At 47.7% G+C, this 22282-nt stretch overlaps 1 protein-coding gene across 7 annotated transcripts in view; it reads right to left on the reverse strand.

Moving 5' to 3' along the window:
• The window catches only part of LOC138797152 (zinc finger protein 84-like), an 863099-nt gene that overhangs the window by 114331 nt on the left and 726486 nt on the right, over positions 1–22282 (reverse strand). The window contains exons 1-2 of one of the 7 annotated variants that reach the window (XM_069976971.1): positions 17400–17789; positions 14997–16865 (exon numbers count right to left, since the gene is read on the reverse strand). The exons of 4 other annotated variants lie outside the window; for them this stretch is intronic. In XM_069976971.1, the coding sequence (XP_069833072.1) occupies positions 15634–16865; positions 17400–17604 (1437 nt within the window). In that variant the 5' untranslated portion in view covers positions 17605–17789 and the 3' untranslated portion in view covers positions 14997–15633. Of the gene's footprint in view, positions 1–14996; positions 16866–17399; positions 17790–22282 lie in introns of those variants that run through there. 2 more of the 7 variants (XM_069976967.1, XM_069976972.1) reach the window with 2 other exon arrangements.

Genomic DNA, 22282 nt, shown 5'->3' on the forward strand with positions numbered 1-22282 from the left:
GGAGGGGTGTTACATTGTGTTACTATCAGTGTGTGACCCCCCCAGCAGTAAGGTAAGCTTACAGGAGGAGGGATGTTACATTGTGTTACTATCAGTGTGTGACCCCAGCAGTAAGGTAAGCTTACAGGAGGAGGGATGTTACATTGTGTTACTATCAGTGTGACCCCAGCAGTAAGGTAAGCTTACAGGAGGAGGGATGTTACATTGTGTTACTATCAGTGTGTGACCCCCCCAGCAGTAAGGTAAGCTTACAGGAGGAGGGGTGTTACATTGTGTTACTATCAGTGTGACCCCCCCAGCAGTAAGGTAAGCTTACAGGAGGAGGGATGTTACATTGTGTTACTATCAGTGTGACCCCCCCAGCAGTAAGGTAAGCTTACAGGAGGAGGGATGTTACATTGTGTTACTATCAGTGTGACCCCCCAGCAGTAAGGTAAGCTTACAGGAGGAGGGATGTTACATTGCGTTACTATCAGTGTGACCCCCCAGCAGTAAGGTAAGCTTACAGGAGGAGGGATGTTACATTGTGTTACTATCAGTGTGACCCCCCCCCCAGGGCCGTATTTGCCACTAGGCACCCGTGGTCCGGTGCCTAGGGCGGCGCCCTGCGGGGGGCGGCACCCGCAGGACACATTTCTTTTTTTATTTAATTTTTTTTTTTTTTTTTTTACCCCCTCCGCCGCCCCGCCGCTGACATCCGCGCCCGGGTGGTGCGGCGGGAGGGGGGGGGGGGGGGTCAGTCGGGCGGCAGGAACAGAGGCAGGCTGGGAAGGAAGGTCCCCCTATGCAGGGCCGGCGTGAGCTTCCGGCACAGACTGTCACACAGGCCGGAAGCTCACAGTGCAGCCCCGCGATGCCCGAACTTCCCTGCTCAGCAGCGGCGTGATGACGTCACACGCACGCTGCTGAGCAGGGAAGTTTGGGCATCGCGGGGCTGCAATGTGAGCTTCCGGCCTGTGTGACAGTCTGTGCCGGAAGCTCACGCCGGCCCTGCATAGGGGGACCTTCCTTCCAGCTGCCTCTGTTCCTGCCGGCCGGCCGGCTAATCCACCGCCCCCCCCCCCCCCCCCCCGCTGGTCCCCTCTGCCCCACCTCCAGCTGGTCCCTCTGCTACCCGCCCCCCCCCCCCCGGCTGGTCCCTCTGCCCCCCCCACTGCTCCCCTGCCACCCAGCTGCCCTCCATCTTCTCCCCCTCCCCCTGTCGCCCCAGCTGCTTCCCCCTGTTACCCAGCTTCTCCCCCTTTTCCCTGCCACCCCTAGTTGCTCCCCCTCCCCCTGTCGCCCCAGCTGCTCCCCCTGTTACCCAGCTTCTCCCCCTTTCCCTGCCACCCCTAGCTGCTCCCCCTGTTGCCCCAGCTTCTCCCCCTGTTCCCCAGCTTCTCCCCTCCCTGTTAACCCGACTGCCCCCCTGTCGCCCCAGCTGCTCCCCCTGTTCCCCAGCTTCTCCCCATTCCCCAGCTTCTCCCCCTGTCGCACCAGGTTCTCCCCCTGTCGCCCCAGCTTCTCCCCGTTCCCCAGCTTCTCCCCTCCCTGTTAACCCGACTGCCCCCCTGTCGCCCCAGCTGCTCCCCCTGTTCCCCAGCTACTCCCCATTCCCCAGCTTCTCCCCCTGTCGCCCCAGGTTCTCCCCCTGCCACCCCAGCTTCTCCCCCTGCCACCCCAGCTGCCCTCCCATCTTCTCCCCCTGCCACCCTTAGCTGCTCCCCCTGTAGCCCCAGCTTCTCCCCCTGCCACCCCAGCTTCTCCCCCTGCCACCCCAGCTGCCCTCCCATCTTCTCCCCCTGCCACCCTTAGCTGCTCCCCCTGTCGCCCCAGCTGCTCCCCCTGTTCCCCAGCTTCTCCCCCTCCCCCTGCCACCCCATCTGCCACCCCATCTTCTCCCCCTGTCGCCCCAGCTTCTCCCCATTGCCCCAGCTGCCTTCATCGCCCCAGCTGCTCCCCCTGTTCCCCAGCTTCTCCTGCTCCCCCTGTCACTCCAGCTTCTCCCCAGCTTCTCCCCCTCCCCCTATCACCCCAGCTGTTCCTCCTGCCATCCCCAGTTGCCTCCCTTCCCCAGTCACCCCCAGCTGCCTCCCTTCCCCAGTCACCCCCAGCTGCCCGCCTGCAGACGAGTTGTGGTCGAAGAAGTCTTCATGATGGCTGCACCAGATGGAGAAGAAAGAAAAAAAGTGAGCAACGGCAATCGGAGAAGACGTCACCTGTGAGTCATTAGTAACTGCACTGTAATCACTTCTATAGTGTGCAGAGCCTGTGTACCATTGGGGTCTAAATGGGTCAGTGTATGGTTTGCGGTAGTGTACTGACAGCCCTGCGGTCACTACAGTACACTAGCACAAACTTTTAAACTAGAATGCAACTACAACAGCTGCAGGTACTAAAACTCCCAGCATATCCTGAGGGCTGCAGACTTTCAGTACATGCTGGGAGTTGTAGTGCCTGCAGCTGTTGTAGTTGGGTCCTATACACTAGGTGCTTTGTGGGAGATCAGAATACATAGATTTGTGGGGGCTCAGTGTAGGGAAGTGACCCCAGAACATCACTAATAGGGGATACAACAAAAACATCTCCCCCTATGCCCTATTAGTGATGTTCTGGGGTCACTTCCCTACACTGAGCCTATGTATTCACAGATCTATGTATTCTGATCTCCCACAAAGCATCCAGTGTATGATGCACCTAGGACCCAACTACAACAGCTGCAGGCACTACAACTCCCAGTATGTACTGAGTCTGCAGCCCTCGGGATATTCTGGGAGTTGTAGTGCCTGCAGCTGTTCTAGTTGGGTCCTAGGTGCATTATACGACATATAGGAATACATAGATCTGTGGGGGCTTAGTGCAGGGAAGTGACCCCAGAACATCACTAATAGGGGATAGGAATAGATTTTTGTTCTATCCCCTATTAGTGCTGTTCTGGGGTCACTTCCCTGCACTGAGCCCCCACAGATCTATGTATTCTGATCTTCCACCAAGCCTCCTAGGACCTAACAGCTGCATGCACTACAACTCCCAGCATGTGCTGACAGTCTGCAGCCCTCAGGATATGCTGGGAGTTGTAGTACAGTGTAGACAGATGTATTGCTGGACCTTCAGGGCTGATGTCACCCACAGATTGCAGCCACCAGGAGACTCTGCACACAGTGATTTATTAAAGGGTTGTCCTCTCAGAGACTACAAATCCCAGCATACCCTGAGAGCTGTATAAATGGAGGGTGTTCTGAGATTTGTCACAGATACAGATAAATCCAGGAAAGGAGCGGGTCAGCATGTCGCGTTTCACTGGTTCTATATTGGTGGGCCGCGGGTGCCCCAGTCTGACACTGGACAGAAGCGGTCCCCAAATTAATTCCCCGCCCTCCTTCCTTCCTCCATCACGTCTGATGATGAGAAGAGCGGGCATCAAGGAAAAGGGCACCCCAGTACTACTGACAGTCGGGGGGTGCCGCTCAGTAGTACTGGGTGCTGGAGTGCCGGCCTGCCAGCTGTGCCAGGGTATACACCATGCATGTAACCTGCCAGTGCCGAGGGGAAGGAGGCGCTAGTGCGCCGGGGGGGGGGGGGGGGGGGCGCCTCAGCATGCAAAGTGCCTAGGGCAGCATGAACTCAAAATACAGGCCTGCCCCCCCCCCCCCAGCAGTAAGGTAAGCTTACAGGAGGAGGGATGTTACATTGTGTTACTATCAGTGTGTGACCCCCCCCCCAGCAGTAAGGTAAGCTTACAGGAGGAGGGATGTTACATTGTGTTACTATCAGTGTGTGACCCCAGCAGTAAGGTAAGCTTACAGGAGGAGGGATGTTACATTGTGTTACTATCAGTGTGTGACCCCAGCAGTAAGGTAAGCTTACAGGAGGAGGGATGTTACATTGTGTTACTATCAGTGTGACCCCAGCAGTAAGGTAAGCTTACAGGAGGAGGGATGTTACATTGTGTTACTATCAGTGTGTGACCCCCCAGCAGTAAGGTAAGCTTACAGGAGGAGGGATGTTACATTGTGTTACTATCAGTGTGTGACCCCAGCAGTAAGGTAAGCTTACAGGAGGAGGGATGTTACATTGTGTTACTATCAGTGTGTGACCCCAGCAGTAAGGTAAGCTTACAGGAGGAGGGATGTTACATTGTGTTACTATCAGTGTGTGACCCCAGCAGTAAGGTAAGCTTACAGGAGGAGGGATGTTACATTGTGTTACTATCAGTGTGTGACCCCAGCAGTAAGGTAAGCTTACAGGAGGAGGGATGTTACATTGTGTTACTATCAGTGTGACCCCAGCAGTAAGGTAAGCTTACAGGAGGAGGGATGTTACATTGTGTTACTATCAGTGTGTGACCCCCCAGCAGTAAGGTAAGCTTACAGGAGGAGGGATGTTACATTGTGTTACTATCAGTGTGTGACCCCAGCAGTAAGGTAAGCTTACAGGAGGAGGGATGTTACATTGTGTTACTATCAGTGTGACCCCAGCAGTAAGGTAAGCTTACAGGAGGAGGGATGTTACATTGTGTTACTATGAGTGTGTAACCCCCCAGCAGTAAGGTAAGCTTACAGGAGGAGGGATGTTACATTGTGTTACTATGAGTGTGTAACCCCCCAGCAGTAAGGTAAGCTTACAGGAGGAGGGATGTTACATTGTGTTACTATCAGTGTGACCCCAGCAGTAAGGTAAGCTTACAGGAGGAGGGGTGTTACATTGTGTTACTATCAGTGTGACCCCAGCAGTAACGTAAGCTTACAGGAGGAGGGATGTTACATTGTGTTACTATCAGTGTGACCCCAGCAGTAAGGTAAGCTTACAGGAGGAGGGATGTTACATTGTGTTACTATCAGTGTGACCCCCCAGCAGTAAGGTAAGCTTACAGGAGGAGGGATGTTACATTGTGTTACTATCAGTGTGTAACCCCCCAGCAGTAAGGTAAGCTTACAGAAGGAGGGATGTTACATTGTGTTACTATCAGTGTGTGACCCCAGCAGTAAGGTAAGCTTACAGGAGGAGGGATGTTACATTGTGTTACTATCAGTGTGTGACCCCAGCAGTAAGGTAAGCTTACAGGAGGAGGGATGTTACATTGTGTTACTATCAGTGTGACCCCCCCCCCCCCCCCCCAGCAGTAAGGTAAGCTTACAGGAGGGGGGATGTTACATTGTGTTACTATCAGTGTGACCCCCCAGCAGTAAGGTAAGCTTACAGGAGGGGGGATGTTACATTGTGTTACTATCAGTGTGACCCCCCAGCAGTAAGATAAGCTTACAGGAGGAGGGATGTTACATTGTGTTACTATCAGTGTGACCCCCCAGCAGTAAGGTAAGCTTACAGGAGGAGGGATGTTACATTGTGTTACTATCAGTGTGTGACCCCAGCAGTAAGGTAAGCTTACAGGAGGAGGGATGTTACATTGTGTTACTATCAGTGTGTGACCCCAGCAGTAAGGTAAGCTTACAGGAGGAGGGATGTTACATTGTGTTACTATCAGTGTGTGACCCCCCCCCCAGCAGTAATGTAGGTAGAAAAGTCATACAAGGGAAAGGAATAGATCTGCTAAAATAGGTTGTTAGGTTTTTCTATCTTTGCCCATTTAGATCCCTAATTCCTTTTTATAGGTAAAGAGGAAGCTGTGTTACTCCAATCTCAGCGCTATGTATATGAGAAGCCTACTATGTTTCCAGAATGTTCTCACAGAAAAGAGAAAGTCCCAAATGAGGTTTATACAAGTTGCGGACAGTCCTTCCTAAAAGACTTTATTGACCCTTTTTCATCCAAACAGAGTTTTTTCTTCTTCTATGAAGAATTTATTTGCTCCAAAAAAAAATCACATATTTTTGAAAATGATATCTATCTCGTGTGTATTTTATATCCTTAGGGTATATTCACACGGGCGGGCTCGCAGTGAGATTCTCGCTGCGAGCCCGGCAGGTCCTGGCAGTTCCCATAAACTACATACTTGCTGCGGTCTAAACGACCGCAGCGAGTATGTAATTCTGCTGCCCTTAACCCCTTCTGCTCCCGCCGGCTCCCCCGCTGTAAGCATACATTACCTGTCCTTGCTGCACAGGTCCGGCGTCCTGCTCTCCCGTCCGGCCAATTAGTGTGTTGCCCAGCCGCAGCCACTGATTGGCCGGGAGGGAGAGCAGGACGCCGGACTTGTGCAGCAAGGACAGGTAATGTATGCTGCTTACAGCGGGGGAGCCGGCGGGAGCAGAAGGGGTTAAGGGCGGTATAATTACATACTCGCTGCGGTCGTTTAGACCGCAGCAAGTATGTAGTGTATGGGAACTGACAGGCCCGCCCGTGTGAATATACCCTTAGTAATTTATTTGTATTGTTAATAAAATCATTGTGGCAGCAATTCGCCTGCAATGTGGTCTGTGTGAAAATGGCATAATCAGACAATATTCAATGACTGATTGTGTCTTTAGTTCTGGACCTTGAATCATTTCCCACCAACCACGCATCACTACGAGTAAATTGTAAGGAAAATTCTTCTCTATCAAGTAGGACCAAACCCCGAGGTTATAGCAAGGTTCTTTATTCCAGCTAGCCGGGAGAGCTCACACACAAACAGCGTCCAGAGTGAGGTCTAAGGAAGACTCAATGTGCGAAGCTTTTATAACAGCTGAGACAGCAAGGAGCTGACTTTTTTACAACATATGGTGCAATACAGAGATAGAACTTGCTTATTCAGGAGTCAACCAAGCAGACCTTCAATCTTTATTTAGCCAAGAAGACCCCTTCACATTCCTTACTGTGTCCTTCTCCCTGGCACACTACTATTCTTACACTGTACATAAATATATCAATAATACATATTAAATCAACCCTTAAATTAACCCTTTATGATATATATTTTAAATATTTTCCTAACATAAATAGCGACCTGTTGCCAACAGCTGATGGTATTGGTAAACAGAAATAAACGTTCCACATACCTGACCATGCAACCCCGTGCTACAGTCCGCTTCAAAGGACCTTCCTCTGTCTATTGGATGGTCCCCCAGCCGCCAAGGGAGCATGGTCAGGTATGTAGGACAGTTATTTGGCAGTAGACAAGGGCTGCACGGACATCGCTGGGAATGTCTGTGCAGCACTTCCAAACACCGCACTCTCTATTGTCGTTGTATCTACTGAATTTTTCCTGGAGCTGTCGAAGCTAGAGACGGTCTCCGAATCACAGGCAGCTCAGCCAATCACTGGCCAAGATAGGACAGGGCCACCAGAGCCATTGATTTGCAGAGCTGCTTGTCACTCATGAGACCGGCTGTGAAGCTGCAGCATGGCTGTGGGAAGTGGAAAAGACGCCAGGGAGGGAAGAGAGGTAAAGTAGGCCGTTTTTATGCCAAACTCATCAGCCAATATAATGATAAAGGGCACTATGACACAAAACCATTACTGGCCCCACTCGGCCAATAGTTCTATGTAATAATTCATACTGTAAGACCAAGAACACGCACAATGTCAGCTGATCGCTGTCTTTCAGCATGTTGAATATAAATGACAATGCTGCCCATCTTTTTGTGTAATAGGTGGAGCAGTAGCAGGCCGTCACTCTCTTGTATGGGCCACATTGTCTCTATTACACAGACATTTATTTTCCAAAGCTGCTCAAACTGCCAGAACAAAGCAACCTCAGGGGACATGAAATAGTCTGTGAAGGTTTCTCTCACCAGCACGGCTGGATGGCTGCCCTAAGCCCCAATTGACAGGGGAGTCATCCAAAGCTACATGTGGCTCCACTTCTAAGTCCTAACTTTCATAGTCATGCACAAAGTTGTCACACACACATGCGGCTTTGATAACACTGTAAACTGTGGCCTTATCCAACTGCATTGCACTGGTGAAGACCCTCCACTTACCAGCCATGATCCCAAAGGTGCACACCATGAAGCGTTGTGCCTCAAGTTGAAGACTTCCTTATGAGCATTGAGGTCCCTCCGTGGACATGGATGCAGCAGGTTAGTCATCAGCGGGAAGGCCTCATCCAATAACAAGACGAAAGGCACTAGATGTGTGGTCACCAGAAGAGGTTGTGAAGAGTTACTTGATTTAGAAGCCCTTCCTCCCTGATTCAGATGTCATCAGCACCTGGGAGTCCCCCAGATGTCATCAGTCCCCCTTACCTCCATAGGCCATGACTTTAATAGCAACGAACTTACAATTGGCATCAGCAACTGCCATCTGGACCACTAAAAAATACTTCTTATATTTGAAGTACATTAATCCTGATGCATTCTTACCGCCAACAGCACCTATGCAATTTGGGGAATTGACTACAGACTGAAAGCCTGCTGCTGCCTCCAACCATGTTTCCTGAGTTGGACTGGGCATTGGTGGGCTGCAAGTATTCCTAAATCATGTGGCATATTAACCTCACAATTACAGAGATAGTAGATTTACCAACTTAGAATTGGAGGTGCAACGATGCAAAACTCTCTCCAGTTGCAAGAAATCTGCAAGAGAAACAAAAAAGCATGAAATTACATTTGTAAAACGTTTACAATTCTCTCTTGACAAACCACATTTTACCTTTATAACTGAAAAATGTTTAGAAGACCCCCCCCCCCCCCCCCCCCATTTTAAATTTTGAAAGGTGGTTAATGAAATCTAAAACTTGCAGATAGAGTGCTAAAACAAGTGGCAGTTGTCACATGAGACATAGATCTGCGAGATACATAGTTTAAAAATGTGTAACTGTAACGTGATCAACAGTGGCTCAGTGGGAGTAATGGTTTGTCGTAATCTTGTATCTTGCCGGTGAAGATGTGGACCCAAGATTTCAACCAGTTTATCAATGGCCTCCATTGGCATTCTTGTAAAGCTATAAAACTTGTCCGGATACCATTTGGCAAAAATTAGAAATAATTTTAAAACCATTCAAACATGATTACAAAATATATTACTACCTACCTCAATTCCTCATACAGCTGACCAATGTGGCCACATTGGTTTGGGAGAACATTGATGGGGTGCACCTAGAAGCGCTGCCCCCGAGCAATGCCCCAAAAAGAAAAATTTGGAAATAAACAATGTAAACGCCTTCAACAGTGCTGTCACGTTGGGAAAACAAAAGTGCAGCCATTCTGGAATATCAACTCCCATCTATCATAGTATCCCAGCATCTGGCCATGATGGAAGTAGTAGTTTGCAAATACTACAACTCTCAGTTGACAGAGATGAGCATAATCAGACTGGACAGGGAAATGTTCTTGGAAAAAACAAAATTAAAAATGGAAAATCAGTAACAACAATACCTGATGGCGTCAAATCACATTTACAGCAACCGTTAGGAGCAATTTAAGTCTAGCCCCTCTTAGGCTGATCCTTAGAAACACGTGGTACATTTTCTGGTCCTTGTGAACACATCTTGCAAGGTAGTCTGCAAATCCACATTGGGCTTGATAAAATAGCTGCTGGGGAACCAAATGTGGGTGTTTTTTTTCACACCATACACCAAAGGGCCTCCTAGGCAGGCCTGTATTTGGAGTTCATGTTGCTCTAGGCACTTTAAGTGCTGACCCAACCCCCAACCCCCCCCCCCCCCCTTATTTTGGGTGTTTGGTCTATTGGAGGTGTGGTTATGAGGGTGTGGCTTGCCACCAGTGGGGTATTTTCAGAATTGTCCCTATACTGTCCTCAATGTATGGACATTACAATTAGGACAATACAGAGGGAGCATATAACAGCCCCCAGTATCAGAGAGAGTGTTATCCAGCTTTCCCAGGTTCCTAACTGTGCCTGCTCTTCAGTTCCCCAACCTCTGCTTAAACCGAGGTGCCACCAACCCTGGGAAAGCTGCATGGTCACCATTATACTGAGTACAAGATGCTTGGAAAGCTGATTGACTACGATCATACTGAGTAAAGGATGCTAGGAAAGCTACACTGGAGGAGTTAGGGCATTGGATATTCTGCCAGGAAGGTACGGTATCCCAAGTAAACTGTATAAGGAACATAGAGAGGTCCTGCTGCCTGCCCTATGGAAGGTGTTGCAATATTGCATGTTGTTGTATAAAAAAGTTAGAGCCTCAGTGTCTATTAACCCCTTAAGGTCAAAGCCAATTTTCGTTCGTTTTTGCGCTTTTGCTTTTTCCATTTTATGTTTAAAAGTCCATAGCGCTTGCATATTTTCACCTAGAGACTTATATGAGCCCTTATTTTTTGCGAAACCAATTGTACTTTGCAATGGCAGGCATTATTTTTTCCATAACATATGCTGCGAAACCAGAAAAAAATAATTTGCGCCTTCAAATGGAAAAAAAAAAAAACTAATTAGTTTTGATTTCGGGGAGTTTTGAATTTACACCGTTCGCCCTATGGTAAATCTGACTTGTTATATATGTTCCTCAAGTCGTTATGATTAAAACGATATATAACATGTATAACTTTTATATTATCTGATGGCCTGTAAAAAATTCAAACCATTGTTAACAAATATATGTTCCTTACAATCGCTCCATTCCCAGGCTTATAGCGCTTTTATCCTTTGGTCTATGGGGCTGTGTCAGGTGTCATTTTTTGCGCCATGATGTGTTGTTTCTAACGGTACCTTGATTGCACATATACGACTTTTTGATCACTTTTTATAAAAAAAATTTCTGGATTTGATGGGACCAAAAATGCACAATTTTGCACTTTGGAATTTTTTTGGCGCTGACGCCGTTTACCGTGCGAGATCAGGAATGTGATTAATAGTTTGGGCAATTACATGCGTGGCGATACTAAATATGTTTATTTATTAATTTATATTTATAAAACGGGAAAAGGGGGGTGATTCTGACTTTAATTAGGGGAGGGGATTTTTTATTAATAAAATCACTTTTTAACTTTTTTTTTACATCAACTAGAAGCCCCCCTGGGGGACTTGTATATACACAGCACTGATCCCCCTGGGGGACTTGTATATAGACAGCACTGATCCCCCTGAGGGACTTGTATATACACAGCACTGATCCCCCTGGGGGACTTGTATATACACAGCACTGATCCCCCTGGGGGACTTGTATATACACAGCACTGATCCCCCTGGGGGACTTCTATATACACAGCACTGATCCCCCTGGGGGACTTGTATATACACAGCACTGATCCCCCTGAGGGACTTGTATATACACAGCACTGATCCCCCTGAGGGACTTGTATATACACAGCACTGATCCCCCTGAGGGACTTGTATATACACAGCACTGATCCCCCTGAGGGACTTGTATATACACAGCACTGATCCCCCTGAGGGACTTGTATATACACAGCACTGATCCCCCTGGGGGACTTGTATATCCACAGCAATGATCTCTCATAGAGATCGATGCTGTGTATCAGCCGCTGAGCCGCGATTGGCCAAGCACAGTTATGCTCAGTCAATTGCGGCTGAGCATCTGATGACGCGGCAGAGGGCCGAAGATGACGTTGCGGCACAAGATGGCGGACGGGCGCAACACGGATCAGGTAATGTATAATGCACCAACACTTCTGGGTACTCGTGCGGGGGTGGGGGGACACAGGGAAGGGGGCGATTCACAGACATAACATACATTACAAAGTTGTAGAACTTTGTAATGTGTGTTATTCTGTGAATAATTTCTTAGCGCCGCACTACCCCTTTAAAAGCAGGAGAGAATTTTAAGTATTTGGGGACCAGAGTAGGAAAACATATTGGGGAATTTAATGAACTAAATGTTAAACCAGTCATAGAAGAGCTGGCCAGGAAGATGGACACATGGTTGAGACTTCCAATTTCGAGGGCAGACAGAACTATCTTAATCAAATTGGTTTGCACCCCAAGAATCCTGTATGTATTCGGGGCTTCCCCCGTTTAGATAGAGAAGAAATATTATAAAAGGATGACTATTTTATGGAATACCCCGATATGGGGACACAACTTATGACTGTGCTTAGTGTGGTCTTCTCCAGACTCGTTCTCATGATCGGTCAGGGTGTCAACATTGGGAACTCGACTGAACAAAACTTTCTTTTTTTTATAATGATAGTAACACTTTAAAGAGAATCTGTTAGTACCAGAGTGCTGCGCAAACACTGATCCACAACTCTTGATTACAGTAGGAGACCTGAGAATTACATAATCCACTGCACGGACACATTACCAAAAAGCACCATGCTCATTAGGGGACTGCCAGCTACAGCACACTGTCACCGCCTCGGGTACAGCTACAGCACACTTGTCACCGCCTCGGGTACAGCTACAGCACACTGTCACCGCCTCAGCTACAGCTACAGCACACTGTCACCGCCTCGGGTACAGCTACAGCACACTGTCACCGCCTCGGGTACAGCTACAGCACACTGTCACCGCCTCGGGTACAGCTACAGCACACTGTCACCGCCTCGGGTACAGCTACAGCACACTGTCACCGCCTCGGGTACAGCTACAGCACACTTGTCACCGCCTCGGGTACAGCTACAGCACACTTGTCACCGCCTCGGGTACAGCTACAGCACACTGTCACCGCCTCGGGTACAGCTACAGCACACTGTCACCGCCTCGGGTACAGCTACAGCACACTGTCACCGCCTCGGGTACAGCTACAGCACACTGTCACCGCCTCAGAGCTGACAGATTCCCTTTGAATACAGTAAAATGAGAGGTTTGGCAAACGAATGAAGTTTCCAATAAGAAGAGGAGACCCCATAACAGAAGATTAGGTTTAGTTATAATTTTACTATAACATTAGTATCATTAAGGTAAGGTAGAGAAGGAGTTGACCGGCACCAGCCGATAAAGCACGCTTCGGCCCGTATATACAGAGGACGGGAGAGCGCCACTGTCCCAGATGTATCCTATCCACGCGAGTCGCGGTGCAGAGACGAGACAGCCAAGTAAGCAAAGGGAACAAAAAGACAGCGAATCTCGCACTCACCGACTTCACAGATGCTGGTGGTTTATTTACGGGTACATCAGAACCAAGTGCTGCGGGGAGAGGGGAGATGGAAACGCAGGTGTGTTCACAGGAGCAACAATGTTTTGCGCCTGCTACGGCGCTTCGTCTGGCTAGGAACGATTAGTATCATTAATGTGTTACAATATTGATCTCGTCATACGTGTAAGGCTATGTTCACACCACCTAAAAGTAGGACCGTTGTTGCCATCAGAAACAACGGCCGTACTTTGTGCGGAGTGCAAAGTAGCCTATTGATCTATGGGATCCCGGCCAGAGCGTATACACATCGTATACGCTCCGGCTGGGATCCTGTGCGGCCCCGCAAATAACTTACATGTCAGTTTTCTGCGGCCGCAATTCAACGAATTGTGGCCGTAAGAAACCCTGTCAGTTCACACAGTGAAGCGAGCTGCTTAGGCCGCTCGCCTCATTGTGTGCAGGGGGAAGTTCTGATGCGGGCGCACGCTGATGCGCCAGCATCAGAACCCTGCGGCCGGAAGTACCGGCCGGGATGATCCGTGCAGAGACAGGCCGTTCCGTGACCCGCCGGGTCACGGAACGGCCAGTCTCTTACTGTGTGGGAACATAGCCTTAGGCTATGTTCACACTACGTATAGAGACCGGCCGTTCTGTGACCCGGCCGGGTCACAGAACGGCCGGTCTCTGCACGGATCATCCCGGCCGGTCTTTCCGGCCGCAGGGTTCTGATGCTGGCGCATCAGAACCTCCCATAGCACACAGTAAAGTGAGCGTCCGGAGCCGCTCGCTTCACTGTGTGAACTGACAGGGCTTCCTACGGCCGCAATTCATTCATTTCACAATTCATTTCTACAGCGCAGAAAACGGACATGTCAGTTATTTGTGGCCCCGTGCAGGATCCCGTCTGGAGCGTATACGATGTGTATACGCTCCGGCTGGGATCCCATAGCTGAATAGGCTATGTTGCACTCCGCACAAAGTACGGCCGTTGTTGCTGGTACTTTTACGTAGTGTGAACATAGCCTTAAAGTGTTAGTAAACATTACATCGATTTCTAAACAAAGACTGAAGAGGATTTGTCTATTGATAATTCTGTATACGAATGTGTCTCATCCTTATATATACGTTATATTACACATAGTCACATGATTACAGTGTAACTGGTTAACTACATGGAGACACATGCACATATGTAAGTGATTTTGGTCTACAAGGAAGGCGAGTACGAGCGTAACAAGTCTGCGTCAGGGTGCGTTTACACAGACCGATTTATCTGACAGAAGCCAAAGCCCAGAACAGACTATAAACAGGGAAAAGATCATAAAGGAAAGATTTCTCCTCTTTTCAAATCCATTCCTGGCTTTGGCTTCAAAAATCTGTCAGATAAATCTGTCTGTGTAAACGCACCCTTGGTCTTCTATATAGACAACCACTATTAGTGCATTAATGATAGATAGAGACAGACACCGGGGGCAGAGAGAATCTCCACATTGGGACAAGCGATCACATGAAGACATGGACGGGCCACAAACTGATACCACACGGGCAGCAGGAGACCTGGAATCTTCCATCATATTACTGCTACTTATTTCCCTTTCACTTCTACAGCTCTTATGTAGATTGCAATAAATCGCAAGCCGAGGCGCCCCCCCCCCCCCCCCCCCCCCCCGACATTTCACACGTTGTTTGTGTTATTACTCCTTACACTGTCTATAATTGTTACTTGGAGAACCTTAAATTTACCCCCATTGTAGGTCTCCCGCCCATTCTAAAAGGATTGGGGGGCGCCAAGGTAACTGTCCAACACTGAGCAAGTTCTGTCTATCAGAAAAGGGGCTCAAAGAGGGAACTCGCTGGGGGTGAATGGTTGCCTCCGTGTCTGTACCAAACTGGTGGGGGACATTCACTTTAAAGGGCTGGTCCAGGAGCAGACAAGGTCTTTAACAGTTCTGCTCCCGGGCTATCACTTCCTCTGTTTCTATTCAAAAAAACGCGAGCCTGTGGAGCCTCATTTAAGAGTCTCAAAACACAGGACTAGCCAGATGTGGCTCTGGGAAGGACCCGGCCGAGGGTTGGCTCCTGTAGGGAGACCACCAAAACCACCATAGGGTCCTTCCCGGAGGGATCTGGCTAGTCCTGTGTTTCGAGACTCCACAGGCTCTTCGTTTTTGCATATTCATGTTTCCAAGGGAGCAATGCACCCAGGATGTCACTGCATTGAGCGCTGCAGTGTTCTCTTTGGCTGGTCTCCCTGAGATCAGCGATCTGTTTCTCTTATGTCTGATTTTGCCTTCACCCAAATCTAACTACATACTTGTCTCAGAAGGCACACTACCGAGATGAGCAGAGACAAGCGAGCACCGGGCGGTATCTCAGCTCCCGGGCAATCCCTTTAAATAGTGACCATGACAAAAAAACAAGAAATTCCATAGGATTCACTTTATCTTGGGAAAGGAGTGTCTATGTATTAGGAGATTGGTTCTTATAGAAAGGAATTTAAAGTTCAGGTTGTAATTCCCCAACCTTTATATACGGCATGGAACCAATGTGACCTCTGTACAGCGCAGTGGAATATGTCGGCGCTATATTAATGAAATTCTACAGTAATTTCAGCTTCTTTTCCTCCATGGTTCACATCAGATACATGTAATCTGAGCGTTTAGTGAAGTCAGAAAACTTCTACCCGAAAAATGTCTGGAACAAGATATGATAAAAATGTAGGGTTTTTTTTTCCTTTCTCACATGTTTTTTAGATGTTTCTCATATACAAACCATCAAAATGGGCACTCCCCTTTGTGACTTCTCTCATGTTTAACAAGACTTGACTGATTTATAAAACATTTCTCACACTCAGAACATGGGAATGGCTTCTCTCCAGTGTGGCTTCTCTGATGGGATCTCAGCTTGATTTTACTTATAAAACATCTCTCGCATTCTGAGCATGAAAAAGGCTTGTCCCCTGTGTGACTTCTCTCATGTCTAATCTGACTTGATTTCTCTGTAAAACGTTTCCCACATTCTGAACAAAAGAAAGGCTTTTCTCCTGTGTGACTTCTCTGATGAGTAGTTAGTTTGACTTTAGTTGTAAAACATAACCCACATTCTGAACATGAATACGGCTTAACTCCTGTGTGACTTCTGTGATGTGTAACCAGACTGGATTTATCTTTAAAACATTTCCCACATTCTGTACATAAATACGGCATTTCTCCTGTGTGACTTCTTTCATGTCTAGCAAGACTGGATTGATATGTAAAACAACAACCACATTCTGAACAAGAATATGGCTTCTCTCCTGTGTGACTCCTCTCATGTACAACAAGAATTGAATAATGTGTAAAACATTTCCCACATTCTGAACATGAAAAGGGCTTCTCCCCAGTGTGATTTCTCTGATGATTCTTTAGGTTGATTTTAGCACTAAAGCATTTTCCACATTCTGAACAAGAGAATGGTTTTTCTCCTGTGTGGCTTTTTTGATGTCTAACAAGACTTGGTTTATCTGTAAAACATTTCTCACATTCTGAACATGAATGTGGTCTTTCTCCTCTGTGACTTCTCTCGTGTTTAACAAGATGTGATTTCTGTATAAAACATTTGCCACATTCTGAACAGGAATATGGCTTCTCTCCAGTGTGACATCTCTCATGTATCGAAAGATATGATTTACTTGTGAAACATTTCCCACATTCTGGGCATGAATACAACTTCTCTCCTGTGTGACGTCTTCTGTGCCTAAAAAGGCTTGAGCTTGTTTTTAACTCTTTTCCACATTCACCGCACTGAAACTTTTTCCCCTCTCTCAGCTCAGTCCCTGTGGTCGCGGTGTGTGAGCGGTCAGGAGAAGGTTCCTCATGGTCAGGAGGATTATATGATAGATCTGTAGTGTGACGTCCTGGATGTACAGTAAGGGGGAGGAGGGCTTCTCCTGAGGAGTGCTGCTCCGCACCGCCAGCTTCTGCTTTATAATTTATTGATACCTTGACGTTTCCCTCTAAGATCTTTTCTATGAGGATTAAAGATGGACGATGAGACTTGTGTTAAACCACAGATACATTAATAACACTTAAAGGTTGGAAATAGGGAGGAGCGAATTTATAGTAGGAGCGAAGCGCTTTATTAGGAACGACGGCCAGCTTGTCAGTCCGTGCCGCTCCACGTGCCGGGAAAAGCTTGATCCAGTCCCAGAAAACTTCTCTGAGTTTCTCAGGACTTGATCGAGCTTTTCCAGGAACCTGAGGAGTAGCGACAAAGACTGACAAGCTGCCAGACGATCCTAACAAGCACTTTTACTGTAATTTCCCTCATCCCTAATGACAATGCATCATAAGACAAATCATGGACAATGAGGTCTGTATAGTCTAATGGAGAGAGAAGGAGACCTTAAAGGCCATGCAGGTTGTGCATTGTGATAACTGCATCCACAATACACATTGATTAGTGGTAGAATATAATATAGAATACAGCAATATCATAACCTCAGGAACATCTCATAAGGACATAACTACATTATAGCAGCCATTACTACAGGCTCCCATACCTGGTATAGCAGCTCCCAGCGCCTCCTCCTCCTTCACCTCACTCATACACGGGGGATCGCCCCTCATCCTCTCTTCTTCTGCTTCATCCTCCACTTTAATATTAGTCACCTGATCTCCCCCCTGATGGGACATATAGAACAATTCAGTACAATCCAGCAGACAGGAGGGAAAATCTAACACATCAACATAAGAAACCAGCAACATGTATCTATCAGCCTCATCACATCTATGAGTGCAGGAGCAACAACCACCGGGGGGCGCTATAGAGATATAGTGCTATAGCATCAGCCTCATCTACCTGCTGATTGTCTGCTGGGACATTTCCCTCTGGACAGTCCTGGGAATACAGAGGACGGGGACACCTCTCTGGTGGATTCCTGTCACTGCCTCCATCTGTAGGGAACACACAGGGAGCCAATCCATTATACACTGCTACATGTCATCAGGAGGAGGAGGAGGATGGGAGGGGGGGGGAGGATGGGGAGGAGGAGGATGGGGGGAAGAGAAGGATGGGAGGAGGAGGAGGATGGGAGGAGGAGGATGGGAGGAGGAGGATGGGAGGAGGAGGATGTAGGGGCCCCTCCCCCCTACTCTAGAATCAGGAAGGTCTCCTCTTACCTTGTGCTGTGAGGCCGGGCGGCTGATCCTCCATCATGAGCGGCTGCTCCCCCCGGTACAGATCCTTGTGTCCTTCTACATACTCCCACTCCTCCATGGAGAAATAGACGGCCACATCCTGACACCTTATAGGAACCTGACACACACAATGATCACACAGTCATCCCCCCCAGCCTGCTGCCTCCTGGATTACTCTATCATCTCCCAGCATTCCCCAGTGTCACCTCTCCAGTCAGCAGCTCAGTCATCCTGTGGGTGAGTTCTAGGATCTTCTGCTCTGTATCTGGTAGATTCTGGAGGTGTAGGACCTGTGATGATGTCACAATCATGTGACCAGTACATGTGGGGGCGGAGCTCAGCAGCACAATATACTTCATGTCCTCACTCCTCCTGTGTCTCCTCCTCCTCCTCCCCATAGAGTGTAAGCTCCTGTGAGCAGGGTCCTCAGTCCTCCTGTGTCTCCTCCTCCCCATAGAGTGTAAGCTCCTGTGAGCAGGGTCCTCACTCCTCCTGTGTCTCCTCCTCCTCCCCATAGAGTGTAAGCTCCTGTGAGCAGGGTCCTCACTCCTCCTGTGTCTCCTCCTTCTCCTCATAGAGTGTAAGCTCCTGTGAGCAGGGTCCTCACTCCTCCTGTCTCCTCCTCCTCCTCATAGAGTGTAAGCTCCTGTGAGCAGGGTCCTCACTCCTCCTGTCTCCTCCTCCTCCTCATAGAGTGTAAGCTCCTGTGAGCAGGGTCCTCACTCCTCCTGTCTCCTCCTCCTCCTCATAGAGTGTAAGCTCCTGTGAGCAGGGTCCTCACTCCTCCTGTCTCCTCCTCCTCCTCATAGAGTGTAAGCTCCTGTGAGCAGGGTCCTTACTCCTCCTGTGTCTCCTCCTCCTCCCCATAGAGTGTAAGCTCCTGTGAGCAGGGTCCTCACTCCTCCTGTGTCTCCTCCTCCTCCCCATAGAGTGTAAGCTCCTGTGAGCAGGGTCCTCACTCCTCCTGTGTCTCCTCCTCCTCCTCCCCATAGAGTGTAAGCTCCTGTGAGCAGGGTCCTCACTCCTCCTGTCTCCTCCTCCTCCTCATAGAGTGTAAGCTCCTGTGAGCAGGGTCCTCACTCCTCCTGTCTCCTCCTCCTCCTCATAGAGTGTAAGCTCCTGTGAGCAGGGTCCTTACTCCTCCTGTGTCTCCTCCTCCTCCCCATAGAGTGTAAGCTCCTGTGAGCAGGGTCCTCACTCCTCCTGTGTCTCCTCCTCCTCCTCATAGAGTGTAAGCTCCTGTGAGCAGGGTCCTCACTCCTCTTGTGTCTCCTCCTCCTCCTCCTCATAGAGTTTAAGCTCCTGTGAGCAGGGTCCTCACTCCTCCTGTGTCTCCTCCTCCTCCTCCTCCTCATAGAGTGTAAGCTCTCCCTCCCTCCTTTTGTGTTTTCATATTTCCTCAAAGATTATAATTAAGGGAAAGGGAATTGGAACCACCAAGTTCTAACTTGTGCATGAACCTATGCATTCATGCTCACAAACCAATCAATAAACAGTACCACATATGTTTGTTAATAAAGTTTGTTGAAACTTGTAGACATCACTGTTATCCTGGCACTCTCAGCCTTGCTCCATAGGGGCATAGTGGGACATGTGACCCTGGTGTATAATAATGCTGGTCACAAGTCCTGCTGCCATTGTGTAGGGAGAGGTTGGCATGGCTGGCAGTGAGAGATAGTTGGGCTGCAAAACTTTAGTAACTGTCCTTTTTGGGGCACAGCAATGGGGTCATCTGTGCTGAGGGGCTGGTGGCTGTAAGAACGTCATTGAAACAGGAGGAGGGGGACAAAGTCTCCTTTAGTATAATCCCCAAACAGTGTATGCTACGTGAGAATTTCCACCACTGGGCTCATTGAAAAGGGTCAGAGGCCGGTGACAAGGTTTTACTAATATACATACATACAGTAAAAATGGGGGAAACCACAATTGTGCTCCTTGGGAAGAGTCAGAGGACACCAAAGTAGTCTGTTTCTCTAGAAAAGAAAAAGGGCTCTTCCTCAAATTGAACCACAGTTGTGGTCACAGTGAAAAGTCATATCAGTAATATCAGCGATTTTTCTTTCTTAGCTTTATAAGACACCATTGTCGCTTGATTGCAGAAGCCAAATACACTATCATAAAGTTGTCGATGTTGATTGTGCTTCATGACTGGAGGAATTTCTATGCGGTTTTGCTTCGTTGTAACAACAAGTGTCATTTGTTTCTGAAGCACAAAAGTGGCCAGTTCTAGATTGCTGAAGTAGTTGCCCATTGCTAAATTTTTTCCAGAGTGGAAAATTGGTTTAGCAAGTGTTTTTACTTTGTCCTTTACTACGTCCTTCAGTCCTTCTGGACGGGAGCGTTTGCCACAGTAAATCAGACCATTCATTCCATAATAGCTTGTAGCATCACACATCCAGAACATTTTATGTGCTGGGCACATACTGAATGCAAGAAGTTGCTCATCCACCGTTACATTTTCACTAGAATGGTAATGCTTTGTATAGTTCTTGATAAAAAGATTCCAGATGTAGCTAATGGGGGCTAATTTATCTGTTTCCAGCCTGAGAGGACGAGTTCTAGCCGGGTAATTTCTTTTCTTTGAGCCCAAGACGGCACCCCTGGAGAGGACCACCTCCTACTCCCATTGGACAGGAAACAGGACCACTGGACCTTAACCCTCCGTCACATACAATATCGCAGGCTAGAAAAATACCTATAATATCTAATGTTTTTAATGTCAGTGCGCTAAAAGTGATCAGTGACCTTCATAGGGATGTAATAAAAGAGACTACACATAATCAGGTGAAAAAAAAAAAACCATTTACTGCCAACATTTTAAAACTCCCGACAAATAGTCCCCAGTTCGACACTGTCAAAAAAACTCTACAAAGAAAATTTATGGAAACATGCTTAATTTTAAGGTACCTTAAGTACTATTAAACACATATTCAATCAGAATTAGGTCCTGAAGTTTCCCCAGAAAAATTAGACTAGCAGAGCAAAGAGCAAGAATTACACATCATTTTTGCATGTGTCAGGCAGATTGCATTATGACATTTGAGACATTCATAATTAGAAAGCCTTCTGATTCCGCTTTCCGTGGTGCAGGTGGTGCATCTCCTTCTTTTGGGAGGTGCTGCAGGTGGTGAATTTTCACTATCCTCGTCTGGACGGAATCTTTTTAGCTGAACTTGAAGGCGAGAGGGGATACCGATTGTTTTCATACTTCTCCTGCGTAGCTCTCCAAGCACTAGTTCATGGGCCAATTTTTTCAGATACAATCGTCTACGGAGTGGTCCAAGCTTGAGAGTTTATACCACCCAAATTCAACATAGCAAAAAATATGACCATTGGCCAGCGTTTGGTGTTTCTGCTGACGTTGAAAGTTGAGCAAGTTGAGCACATCTGATCAGCTGTATCAACACCCCCTTTGGTTGCATTATAAAATGTCATTATCTCCGGGGGGTTTTGTGCCTCAGTCCCTGGATCGAGGACATCATGAAGTGTTGATAGAAGAAGTACAATTTTTTTTGCTTGTGGTACATAGGAAACCAAAACCTTTCCATTATGGAATGCAAACATACTGCTGTACTGTTGTCTCCCTTTCACACTTACAAGCTGTGTAGGCAATTCTTTTTTATTTTTTCTTACAGTTTCGACATATGAAAGCTTCTGCATTTTCAGATAATCAATCAGATCACAATTTGAAAACCAATTGTCAGCTGTTATATTGCGACCCGATCCAAATAAGGGCTCAGCCAGTCTTTTTACAACATCACTGGGTTCGTTGCTGACACAGAAGGACCTTCTGGTTGTTTTCCTGCATAAACTTCCAGGTTGTAAGTGTAGGTCTTACTGGCATCAACAAGGGCATACATTTTTATTCCAGATTTGTTAGGCTTTGATGGAATATATTGACGAAAGGCCCATCTACCACAAAAACCAGGGAGCATTTCGTCAATAGTGAGATTCTCCCCAGGGGAATAGCTTTTTTTACAGTTTTCAACAAATTTTTGGAATATATCACGAATTGGAGCAAGTCGGTCGTGTGTTTTACGTTCGGTTCGGGTAGTTCTGTCGTCAAACCGAAGGCAACAAATTAGAAGCTTGAATCTTGTTTATGGACATGACAAGGCCAAATTTTTCAACTCCATCCCCATCTTTACTCCAAAGTTCCTCCAAACTTTGTCTACTTGCCCTATAAGCTCCTGCAAGGTATAATAATCCAAAAAAAGCACGCAGTTCTATTTCATCTGTGGCCTTG

The sequence above is a fragment of the Dendropsophus ebraccatus genome, chromosome 7, assembly GCF_027789765.1.
Source record: "Dendropsophus ebraccatus isolate aDenEbr1 chromosome 7, aDenEbr1.pat, whole genome shotgun sequence".
NCBI lineage: Eukaryota > Metazoa > Chordata > Amphibia > Anura > Hylidae > Dendropsophus > Dendropsophus ebraccatus.